This window comes from Hyaena hyaena, unplaced genomic scaffold (genome assembly GCF_003009895.1).
Source record: "Hyaena hyaena isolate Hyena2069 unplaced genomic scaffold, ASM300989v1 scaffold_287, whole genome shotgun sequence".
NCBI lineage: Eukaryota > Metazoa > Chordata > Mammalia > Carnivora > Hyaenidae > Hyaena > Hyaena hyaena.
This window is the reverse complement of record NW_024080919.1, coordinates 713,084-725,879: the sequence shown is the minus strand read 5'-3', so window position 1 is coordinate 725,879 and position 12,796 is coordinate 713,084. Positions and strand designations below refer to the sequence as shown.

At 36.5% G+C, this 12,796-nt stretch overlaps 1 protein-coding gene across 6 annotated transcripts in view; it reads left to right on the top strand.

Annotated features, from left to right (window-relative positions):
* CSPP1 (centrosome and spindle pole associated protein 1) overlaps positions 1-12,796 on the top strand; it is a 129,719-nt gene that overhangs the window by 79,353 nt on the left and 37,570 nt on the right. For all 6 annotated transcript variants that reach the window (XM_039246975.1, XM_039246974.1, XM_039246973.1 and 3 more), the window contains 2 exons: positions 5,808-5,937; positions 7,781-7,928. In XM_039246975.1, the coding sequence (XP_039102906.1) occupies positions 5,808-5,937; positions 7,781-7,928 (278 nt within the window). The remainder of the gene's footprint in view (positions 1-5,807; positions 5,938-7,780; positions 7,929-12,796) is intronic.

Below are 12,796 nucleotides of genomic sequence, written 5' to 3'. Positions count from 1 at the left end.
AAATGGATAAAGGACCTGAACGTGAGACAGGAAACTATCAACACCCTAGAGGAGAAAGCAGGAAACAACCTCCTTGACCTCCACCGCAGCAACTTCTTACTTGACACATCCCCAAAAGCAAGGGAATCAAGAGCAAAAATAAACTGTTGGGACCTCATCAAGATTCAAAGCTTCTGCACAGCCAAGGAAACAACCCAGAAAATTAATAGGCAACCAACGGAATGGGAAAAGATAGTTGCAAATGACATATCAGATAAAGGGTTAATATCCAGAATCTATAAGGAACTCACCAAACTACACGCCCGAAAAACAAACAACCCAGTGAAGAAATGGGCAGAAGACATGAACAGACACTTCTCCAAAGAGGACATCCAGATGGCCAACAGACACATGAAACGATGCTCAGCATCCCTCCTCATCAGGGAAATACAAATCAAAACCACACTGAGATACCACCTCACGCCAGTCAGAGTGGCTAAAATGAGCAAATCAGAGAACTCTAGATGCTGGCGAGGATGTGGAGAAACGGGCACCCTCCTACACTGTTGGTGGGAATGTAAACTGGTACAGCCCCTCTGGAAAACAGTGTGGAGGTTCCTCAGGAAACTAACAATAGAACTCCCCTAGGACCCAGCAATAGCACTGCTAGGAATTTACCCAAGGGATCCAGAAATGCTGAGGCATAGGAGCACATGGACCCCAATGTTCATAGCAGCACTCTCCACAATAGCTAAAACATGGAAAGAGCCTAAGTGTCCATCCACAGATGAATGGATCAAGAAGATGTGGTTTATCTATACCATGGAATACTACATGGCAATGAGAAACAATGAAATCTGGCCATGTGTAGCAACATGGATGGACCTTGAGGGTGTTATGCTGAGCGAAATAAGTCAGGCAGAGAAGGACAAATATCATATGTTTGCACGTATAGGAGGATTAGGAGGAACTTGACGGAGGAACAAGCGGGAGAAGAAGGGCGGAAATGGTGGGGGAAAGGGAGAGAGGCAAACCATGAGAGACTCTTGAATGCTGACAAAAACTGAGGACTGATGGATGTGGGGGGGAGGGGGATGGGCATGGAGGAGGGCACTTTGGGGATGAGCACTGAGTGTTATGTAGAAACTAATTTGACAATAAACTATTTGTAAAAAAAAAAAAAAAAAAGAGTCTCTTATAGTTTGTTTCCCTCTCTTTTCTTTTCTCCCCACTCTCATATGTTCATCTGTTTTGTTTCTTAAATTCCACATATGAGTGAAATCATAGGGTATTTGTCTTTTTCTATTTTGCTTAGCATAATACACTCTAGCTCCATCCACATTATTGCAAATGACAAGATTTCATTCTTTTGGATGGCTGAGTAATATTCCATTGTATATATATATACCACATCTTCTTTATCCATCCATCAGTTGATGGATATTTGGACTTTTTCCATAGTTTGTTGATAATGCTGCTGTAAACATCAAGGTGCATTTACCTCTTCAAATCAGTATTTTTGTATCCTGTAGGTAAATAGTAGTGCTATTTTTAACTTTTTGAGGAATCTCCCTACTGTTTCTAGAGTTGCTGTACCACTTGAGCAAAACTTTTAAATTTTGATCAAGCCCAATTTATCAGTTTTTACTTTCATGGATCATATTTTCATTGTCAAGTCTAGTATTCATTTTCTGTGCCCAGGTCCCTAAGACTTTCTCTTGTTTTTTTCTTCACCTAAAAGTTTTGTAGTTGTACTCCTAAGTCCATGATCCATTTTGACATTTTGGCTTAATTTTGGATAAGATATGAGGCTTAATGAATGTCTTTTTTTTTTTTTCCTGCCTATGGTTGTCCAGTGGCGCCCAGCATCATTTGTTAATGAGTGTTTTTCCTGTATTGAATTGCTTTTGCACCTTTATCAAAATCCACTGGACACATTTGTGTGAGTCTGTTTCTGGGATTCTTTGGTCTATTCCATTGATCTAAGTGTCTGTCCTTATGCCAGGAGCATTGATTATTATACTGATGCGGTAAGTTTTGAAATAGGGGAATTGTGAGTTCTCCAAATTGGTTTTTCTTTACCAGGATTGTTTTGGCTAGTCTAGATCATTTGCATTTCAATATGAATTTTACAATAAGCTTGTCAATTTATGCCAAAAGGCAGTAGAGATTTTGATAGAGATTATGTAGAATCTATAGATCTGTTTAGTATTAATCATCTTATTTTTTTATTGTGGTAAAATACACATAACAAAACTTACCATTTTAAGTGTGTAGTTAAGTGGTATTAACATTCATACTGTTGTACAACCATTGTCATCTCTCATTTCTACAATTCTTTTCGTGTTGTAAAACGGACTCTACCTATTAAACGGACTCTGCCTCTGTCTGTATGGTTTTGACTACTTTAGGTACCTCTTAGAAGTCGAATCATATGATATTTGTCTTTTTGTGTCTGGCTTATTTTACTTACCATAGTGTCTCAAGGTTAATTCATGTAGTAGCATAAGAATGTCCTTCCTTTATAAAGACCTTTATAAGGTCCTACATACATAATGTGTGTAGATACCACATTTTGCTTATCCATTCATTCATCAGTGGACACTTTGGTTGCTTTAATGTTTTGCTGTTGCGAATATGCTGCTGTGAACATGGGTATACAGATAGCTCTTCTAGATTCTGCTTTTGGTTCTTTTAGGTATATACCCAAAAGTGGAATTGCTAGATCCTATGGTAATTACCCATCGGGTAATCACCATACTGTATTCCACTGAAGTGGTATTATTTTTTTATTCCTGACAACTGTACACAAAGGTTCCAATTTCTCTACCTCCTCACCAACACTTGTTATTTTTTTGGTTTTTTTTTTTTTTTTGATAATAGCCATCCTAATGGGTATGAAATGTTATCTCATTGTGATTTTGATTTGCATTTCCTTATAATTACTGATGTTGAGCAAAGTTTCATGTACTTATTGATCATTTGCTTGTCTTTAGAGAAATGTCTATTCACAAGTCCTTAGCGGATTTTTTAATTGGGTGGTTTGTTTTTATGTTGATGAGTTTTAAGAGTTCTCTATATATTATAGATATTAACTTCTTATCAGATAAATGATTTGCAAATATTTTTTCCCATTCTTTGTGTTGCCTTTTTACTGTGTTGGTAGCTATAGCAACAATATAGATGCAAGCAAATTTTTAATCTTTATGAAGTTTGACCTATTGTTTTTCTTTTATTGACTGTGTCTTTGGTGACACATCCAGGAAATCATTGCCAAATCACATGTTGTGAAGCTTTTGCCCTATGTTTTCTTCTAAGAATTTTATGGGTTTTGGTCTTAAATTGAGGATTTTGATCCATTTTGAGTTAACTTTGGTATAAAGTATTATTAAGGGTCCAGCTTCATTCTTTCCATGTGGATATCATTTTGTTAGCATCATTTATTGAAAAGACTGTTCTTTTCCTATTTTATGGTCATGGCACCCTTGTAAAAATTATTTGACTTCACATGCATATGTTTAGTTCTGAGCTCTCTATTCATTTGTTCTATATGTCTGTCTATATGCCTGCACCATGCTATTTTGATTACTGTAGCTTTGTAGTAAGTTTTGAAATCAGGAAGTGTGAGTCTTGGAGCTTGTTCTTTTTCAAAAAATTTTTTGACTATTTGAAGTCCCTTGAGATTCCATATAAATTTTAGTAAGGTTTTTCTATTTTTGCAGAAAACACCATTGAGATTTAGATTAGGCTTGCATTGAATCTGTACATCACGTTGGGTAGTATTAACACTGTAGCAATATTAAATCTCCTAATCCATAAATAGGGGATGTGTTTCCATTTACTAATGTCCTCTAATTTCTTACAGAAGTGTTTTGTAGTATCCTATCATTGCTTAATTTTTGTGTGCATGTGTGGAACAGGGTCTTTTTGTGAGTGTGGAATCTTTTAGGGTTTTCTATATGTAAGATCATATCATCAATGAACAGAGATTTACTTATATTCCAGTTTGGATGCCATTTACTTATTTTTCTATCCTAATTGGTCTGGCTACTACTTCCGGTACCGTGTTGAATAAAAGAGGTAAAAGTGGGTGCCTTGTATCAGATGTTAGAGGAAAAGCTTTCAGTTTTGAAAATACAGCATTTATTAATTGTTGAGGCAGTTTTCTTTTATTTGTAGTTATTTGTAGTCTTTTTATCAAGAATGATTGTTGAATTTTATCTGTTTCTTTTCCTGCATCAATTGAGATGATTATGTGTATGTTTTGCTTTTGTTTTTGTTTGCTTTTTTCTGTTAATGTGGTATATAATATTGATTTTTTTTTTGGTATGTTGAACCATCCTTGTATTCCAAGAATAAATCCCCTCCCTGGCCATAGTGTTTAATCCTTTTAGTAGGCTTTTGAATTTGTCTTGCTACTATTTTGTTGAGGAACTTTACAGTAGTGGTCATGAGTGATATTGGTCTGTAGTTTTCTTGTAGCATCTTTGGTGTTGATATCAGGGTAGTACTGGCTTCCTAGCATGAGTTAGGATGTCTTTCCCCTTCAAGTTTTTGGAAAACTTTCAGAAGGATTGATGTTAGTTTTCCTTCCTCCTTCCTTCCTTCTTTCATTCCTTCCTTCTGTTTATTTATTTTTGAGGGAGGAAGTGGGAGACAGAATCCTAAGCAGGCTCCACACTGTCAACATGGAGCCTGATGCAGGGCTCAAACCCATGAGCCCATGAGTGACCTGAGCCAAAAGCAAGAGTCAGATGTTCAATTGACTGAGCTACCCAGGTGTCCCTGTGTTAGTTTTCCTTTTGAGTGTTTGGTAGAATTCACCTTTGAAGCCATCAGGTCCGAGGCTTTACTCTGTCACAAAAATTTAAAGAATTTTTTTAATGTTTATTTATTTTTGAGAGAAAGAGACAGAGTGCAAGTGTGGGAGGGGTAGAGAGAGAGAGAGGGAGGCACAGAATCTGAAGCAGACTCCAGGCTCTGACCTCTCAGCTCAGAGGTGGGGCTCAAACCTGCTAACTATGAGATCATGACCTGAGCTCAAGTCAGAAGCTTAACTGAGCCACCCAGGTGCCCCTATTGCTTGAGATTTGTATGACCATATGTTCTAAGTTTTTCCTTTTTTGATTCATTCCAAGCTTTTCAAAAATTTAAATTTCATTTGGGACAGTCAGACTTTTTACTTTAATGTTATTGTTTTATTTTTGAAATGGCTAAGAAGTTGAAGTACATTTATTAAGTACATTGTTATGAGAGATTTCCACTGTATTATTTTTCTGCATTCAGAAAAGTGCATAAGTCATATACATATTGCTTGATGAATTATCACAAAGCGTTTACTCCTGTTTAACTGCCACATAGGTCAAGAAATAGATCTAAAAATTTAAAAGGTCCATTAATTGTGAAAACAGAGACTGTGGAGAGAGCTTAGTAAGGGGACATTTACTTAAGGATTTCTCTTTGACCCACAGAGAAACATTTTACCCTAATTTTTTTTTTTTTAATTTTTAATGTTTTATTTATTTCTAGGAGAGAGAGAGAGAGAGAGAGAGAGAGTGAGCAGGGGAGGGTCAGAGAGAGGGAGTCACAGACTGAAACAGGCTCCAGGCTCTGAGCCGGCAGTCAGCACAGAGCCCGACGCGGGGCTCGAACCCACAAACCACGAGATCATGACCCAAGCGAAAGCCGGACGCCCAACCGACTAAGCCACCCAGGCGCCCCACCCTATTTTTAAATCTACTTAAATGCTATGCTGTTTCAAAGCATAGCTTTGTGTTGTATTTTTGCTTTGTCATAAATGGATATACATTGTTGTGTACTTGATGTAGGAATATGGTTGGACAGAGCGATCTGAAAATCACAAGTGATCGAGCAATAAATTCAGGATTATTTTTTGAAGATAAACCAAACCCTCCAAAACAGTCACTTCAGTCTTACCAAGAAGCTTTGCAGCAACAGGTATTCATTTATTCATTTGTTCATTCATACATTTAATATTGAACATCTTGTGTGTTAACACAGTGGTCCCTTGGAGTTCTGTGTGGGGCAGAGGAACTGTATGTTATACAGTGAATAGATTTTAAATTCCTGGCATAGTCAGGGAATGGAATTGATGTGGGAGGAGGAACTGAAATGTCAGATTATGCTGGATTGTGAAGTTTAGCTAATAAGGAGTTTTCAGTTCCATTCTGTTATGGATAGCCCAAAGGAGGAGGTTTTAAGCCAGAGAGTGAAAGGAATAGTTAATGTGAACAGCTTTAAAAGTTTCAGGAGCATAGCTGGTTGTGATGTCTATGATTAGGAAAGAGATGTGGCAGAGAAACTCTAAAACTATTGAGGCAGTCCAGACAGGAGGTAATGAGGCCCTGAACCAGACAGGGAAGATGGAAGAATATCCAGAAGGCAACTCTGGGATTTACTGATAGGACTTAGATATAGGGAATGAGAGAGAGTAGGTGGCCTGAAGATGATGCTGTGTGTTGTAATCTACGTGAATAATGAGACTATGAATATGAACTAAGAGAAAAATGAAGCAGAACGCTTTTAGGGAGGAGGATAATAGGTTCTATTGTAGTTTGTAATATTTGAAGAGAGCTTATTTAAAAGTAATTTTATCAAATGTTTGGGTTTTTTTGGGGAATATCCATATATCTCTGAGAGGATCCTGGAATTATGGGTAGGTATATGTCCACCTGAGGTACTTTTCTGTAATGTTCCACTGAATTTCTTTTTTTTTTTTATTAAAAAAATTTTTTTTAATCTTTACTTTTGAGAGAGAGACAGAACATGAGCACAGGAGGGAAGAGAGAGGGAGACACAGAATTCGAAGTAGGGTCCACGCTCTGAGCTGTCAGCACAGAGCCCAACGTGGGGCTTGAACTCATGAACCATTAGATCATGACCTGACCGAAGTCGGATGCTCAGCTGACTGAGGCACCCAGATGCCCCACCACTAGATTTCTTCTAAAGCTCCTTTTGTTCAGTTTTTATACGGACAACCTCCTTGAAAATGGATTTTTTTTTAAATTAGAGGATTATTTTTTGGATGGTAGGTTTCTACAAATAAAAGACTGAATTTATCTATTTTCAAGTGAGCATATTAAAAAACACCAGTGACAAAATTAGATTTCCTAATTCTAGAATTTTATTTCATGCACGTGACGACTTCCATGGCCCTGTTGGAGTGGGTGCTTAAATTTTCTATGTACGTGCTTATGATTTTAAAAGTAACTTCCCAAAATTACTTGGTACTTGTTCACTGCCTCTCCAAATGTCCCTAGAGACCCAGCCCTGTGCTTACACTCGATGAGAAGACTGTAGCCCAGAATTGTCCAGCTTCTCTGAATGCTGAGAATGGAGTTGGTCCCGGGTAGAATAAGTCTGGTACGGTGGGGAAGTAGTTTGTGGCTGGCCAGGTCCCAGGAAAGGAGAAATGGAAAAGGAAAGTAGGGCGGTCCCCTTGGTCCTCATGCAGCTGGTGACTTAGGGAGGAAGTGGCTCAGGGAGACGTTTGGGGTCGAGGGGAGGACTTGGTTCAGTCTCAGCTGGCATCAGTGGCTGGAAAGGTGCTCGTGGCGTGCTGTAAGGGGCCAGCAGCTGTTTATTCTAGCCAAGGGAATGTTTTTAAATTGAGTATTCCATTGATTTATGGTTTTAAATTTTATATAAAGTGCAGTAGACTGGAAAAAATTTTTTTCCAGGTTTTTTTCTCTAATAAGAAAACTAAAAACTGATATTAAAACTAAACTTTTTGTATCAAAATACTTGTCAGCACTTGTAAATATCCCTTAATGTTCTCAAGATTCGGGAAAGAGAAGAAAGAAGGAAGCGAGAACGTGAAGAAAAAGAAGACTATGAAGCTAAATTAGAAGCTGAAATGAGGAGTTACAACCCCTGGGGGCGCGGGGGCGGAGGCGCTCCTCTGAGGGACGCGGCAGGAGATCTGATAAGTATGTTACTGACATGGATCCTTTGTTTCTAAAAGAAACTGAACTATTTTTAAATTTTTAAAAGAGTGGAGAGTAGAAGTGGGAATTGTAGCCTCTAAGGCAAGGTCTCCTTTTACGTAGCTTAATGCAAAAGAAGTGTTTTGCAATAAATGTGGTAGCAGCTGGGAAAGTCTTTTTTCTTTAGAGAACTATTTAACTTGTTACACATTTTTCATCCTCTAGTGATAACTCAGTTGTAGAGAAAAACTCATGTTAATTGGTAAGTTTTTATTCAAGCTAGTAGTTAGATTTTAAAAAAATCCTAGTAAAAAAATAAAGCCTTTATTAAAATTTTTTAACTAGTTAAAAATATTTAAAATAGATGAGCTGAAATAGTTGTGAAATGTGGTGTTTCATATATAGCCATATACCTGCATAGTGCAAAGACTCTGTTAAAAAATAAAGACCTGATCTCAGAAACTTTCTGGCAGGTTGTAAAATCATATTGATGTGTCTTTTCAGTTAGTATCCTCAAAAATGTTTGCTTTAAAACCACACGGCAAAGCACTTAGAAAAAAGAGGCCTTACACAACTCGTTATATATATTAGCATGGTTTCTATTAACTTTTAGATAAGAATAAAAGTAGACAAAGATGGACTTTTGAAAATTGTTTCGTTAGAAATGAGAAATGAAAAATAGAAACCCATTACATGGTAAAAATAAAGATTTCTTGTTGTTCTTTAGATATTACATGTTAATTATAGTGATAGTTGAGGGATGAAGTATCCAGAATACTTTTTGGATATTGAGTTATTAAGAGTTCCTAAATAGTAGGCTTTTGCCTCTTTGTTAAAGATGGCGTTTTAAAAAACAGTTGTATTTGAGGCCCACTGAAGTTGCTGAGATGGCTCTTTTCTCCTCATGGTTTTGAAAACTGGAACTCTTCACTCTTTATAGATGAGAAGAGTGTAGGTGACGCATAGATAAACATTTTTTATTTCAAAAGTTAAATGTTTGTTTGGATAGATATTAGAAAAACACTGCTTTTTCATTTAAGGATAGTGCTGTAACATTTCTTTTTAAAGTACAGGTATTAGTCCAGGCATTTAACAAAAAGTGCTCTAAGAAACAACCCCTATTTCTCAGAGGCTCGAGGCTTAAGGTTTAAGGCAGTCAAAGTTTACTTCTCAGTAAAACATTTTTGTTTTTTAATTGATTTTTGAGAGAGAAAGAGAGTGCACACGAGCAGGGGAGGGGCAGAGAGAGGGAGAGAGCGAATCCCAAGCAGGCTCTGCATGGTTAGTGCAGAGCCGGATGCAGGGCTTGAGTCCATAAACTGTGAGATCGTGACTGAGCTGAAATCGAGTCTGACATTTACTGACTGAGCCACCCAGGTGCCCCAGTTATGTCATATCCTGATGCTGTTTGGGTGGTTTCTGTTGTATTTCAAATACGTAGAAAGGATCTGTGTTTTGCATCATGTGATGATAACCAAGACCATATATCCTCTGTACTTTACTAATGTTTGCTAGTTTTAATTTGCTGGCTTTTCTAGTTACTCCTGTGTTATCTTTGATCTTTTATTACAAAGAAAGAAATTTAATGTGCATCCTTATCTTAGCTCTCTAGGGAAGATCTCTGATTTCTTTATAAGAGGAATTGTTATTAATAAATGTTAAAATCTATTACCCATACGATTGGAATAATAGCAACCCTTAAGTAAATATCTCTCATTTTTATTATTTGTATGACACTTAAAATCTGTTTCCTTTTTATGTTCTTTAAAGTTATTTTTTCAGGTTCCTATTAAAAAAACACACCACTATGTTCTAACATCTTTCACTGGGTGAATGAATAAACAAAATGTGGTACATTCATACAGTGGGATGCTACCCAGCATTAAAAGAATGAACTATTGATGCACATAATAACTTGGAAGGCTCTTCAAACAAATTATGCCAAGTGAAAGAAGCCCCTTTCTAATGGTTACATACATGTGTGTATTCTCAAAGTGACAACACAATAAGACAGATCAGTGGTTGCAGGGAGTATGGGTGGGGATAGAGCGTAACAAGAGAGAGATAGCAAGTTGGGGTATTTTGGGGTGATGAAACTGTCCTGGGTCCTGATTATGGTAGTGTTACAGGAATATCACGTTTTTTTTTTAAAACTACACCAAAGTAAATCAATAAAAAAAAATAGTTAACCAGTTTGAAAGATAACAGAAGTATCTCCTAGTTCTAACTGATTAATAATGAGAGTAAATGTTTCTTCCCATATATTTAAGCATTTGTGTTTCTTTTATGTATTGTATTTGCCCCAGTTAGATTTATGTCTGCTTTTATGTTGATTGTTGAGACACAATCTGCATAAGACAAAATTCACCCTTTAAAAAAAAAAAAGTTTTATTTATTTATTTTTGAGAGAGAGTGAGAGCTCATGAGTGTGTGTGAGTGGGGGAGGGGCACAGAGGGAAGAGAGAATCCCAAGCAGGCTCCTAGCTGTCAGCACAGAGCCTGATACAGGGCTCCATCTCATGAATGGTGAGATCATGACCTGAGCCGAAATTGAGTCAGATGCTTAACTGACCAAGCCACCCAGGGCCCCCAGATTCACCCTTTATTATTCAGTTAGTTTTGACAACTGATTCCAATAGCCACTGCCACAATCAAGATATAGAACATTTCCAATATCCAGCTCCATACCATTGCCAACCTCTGAATTGCATTCTAACACAATAGTATATTCACTTTTGTGTCTCTTTTTTATAGTTTAACATTTTTGAGATTTATTTATTTTCATGTATATGCCTTTAGTTTACTTCTTTTTATTACTGAATAGTATTGCACTGTGTGGAGGTACCACAATTGTTTATCCTTTTACCAGATGATGGATATTTGGGTTGTTTACAATTTAAGGCTATTATAAATAAAACTGTTATAAACATTCACCTGCAAGTCTTTATGTGAACATAAATTTTAATTTTTGGGGGGGTAAATGTACAGAAATGGAATTGCTAGGGTGTATAGTAGGTGTCTATTTAACTTCGTAAGAAACAGACCATTTCCCAAAGTGGTTGTTCTATTTTGAAGCACAGATTTCTGGTTGCTTGGCATCCTCATCAGCGCTCGTAATTGTTCTTTGGAATTTTAGCCTTTCTAGTAAGTAGGTAGAATATATCATTGTTTGTTTTTTTTTAAATAAAACTTTTTATTTTGAAATAACTCATCAAGACTTAGAAGAGTTGCGAAGATACAGAGGGTACCCTTTACCTCGTTTCCCTTAATGTTAACATCTTGGTGTAGTGACCAAAACTAGAAATTAAAATGGATATGATGCTATTAAATAAATTACAGACTTTATTTGGATTTTCCTTTATCTTTTTCTGTTCCAGACTCTGGTCCAGGATCCCACATTGCATGTAGTTGTCATGTCTCTTTAGTCTCCTTCAAGCTGGTAGTTCCTCTATCTTTCTGTGTCTTAATTGTTTAAATATATAAAATAGCTTTATTGAGATCTGATTTTCCATGCCACAGAATTTATCCCTTTTAAAGTATACAATTCATCAGTTTTTACTATATTCACAAAGCTGTGCTACAGTCACACAATTTTATAACATTTTGTATTGCCTTGATACTTTTGTTGAAAATCAGTTGACTATAAAGTTATTTATGGACGCTTATGTTCTGTTCCATTGATCTAGGTATCTCTCCTTATGCCTGTATTATGCTGTCTTGATTACCGTAGCTTTGTAGGAGGTTTTGAAATTGAGAAGTGTGACTCTTCCAACTTTGTACTTCTTTTTCAAGATTGTTTTGTCAACTTGACTTCCCTTTTTCATATAAATTTTACTCTTGGTTGTCAATCTGAACAAAAAAAACTGGTGGGATTTTCATGGAGATTGCATTGACTGTATAGGTCAATTTGGGATGGCCATCATCTTAACTGTATTGAGTCTTGATACATGAATGTGGAATATTTATCTACTTATTTTTATTAGTTAACTTCTTTTATCAGTATTTTGCCGTTTTCAGATTTTGTAACATATTTTGTTAATTGTATCCATAAGTATTTCGTGTGTTTTAATGCTGTTTTAAATGATAATATTAAAAAGTTCCAGTATCCATTTGTTCATTGACAGTATATAGAAAGACAGTTGATCTTTTTATGTTCTTGTTTAACTCATCAGTTTTATTAGGTTTTTTTTTGGTTTTTTGTTGTAGGTTCTTTGGGATTTTTTTAATGTGGACAGTTATCTGCAAACATTTACTTCTTCCTTTCCATATGAATGCCTTTCAGTTATTCTGGTGGATTTGCAGTGACTAGGAACTCTAGTACAGTGTTTAGAAATGTAGACAACAGACATTCTTGTCTTATCATCTGGAAAGCATTCAGTCTTGCCTGTAGGTTTTTTGTAGATTTTTAAAAATCCGGTCTAGGACATTCTCTTCTATTCTTGCTCAGAGTTTTCATCATGAATGTTTGTTGAATTTTATCAGGTGATTTTTCTACATCTTTTGAAGTGATAATTTCATCTTTCTTACTCTGTTGATATATGGTGAATTACCGTGACTGATTTTTTAAAGATTATAATCATGTATTGCTAGTTTCCTTTTACTTGTTTTTAATGTTTTGTTTTTTTATCTTTGAGAGAGAGAGACCGAGAGCAGGTGGGTCAAGGGCAGAGAGAGGGAGATACAGGGTCTGAAGCAGGTTCCAGGCTGCAAGCTGTCAGCACAGAGGCTGTTGTGGGGCTCAAACTTGTGAACCCTGAGATCATGACTGAAACTGAAGTCAGATGCTTAACCGACTGAATCCCTCCTTGGTACCTCTATGCTGACTGATTTTTTAAATGGTGAACTGCCTTTCTCCTGATATAAACCCTATT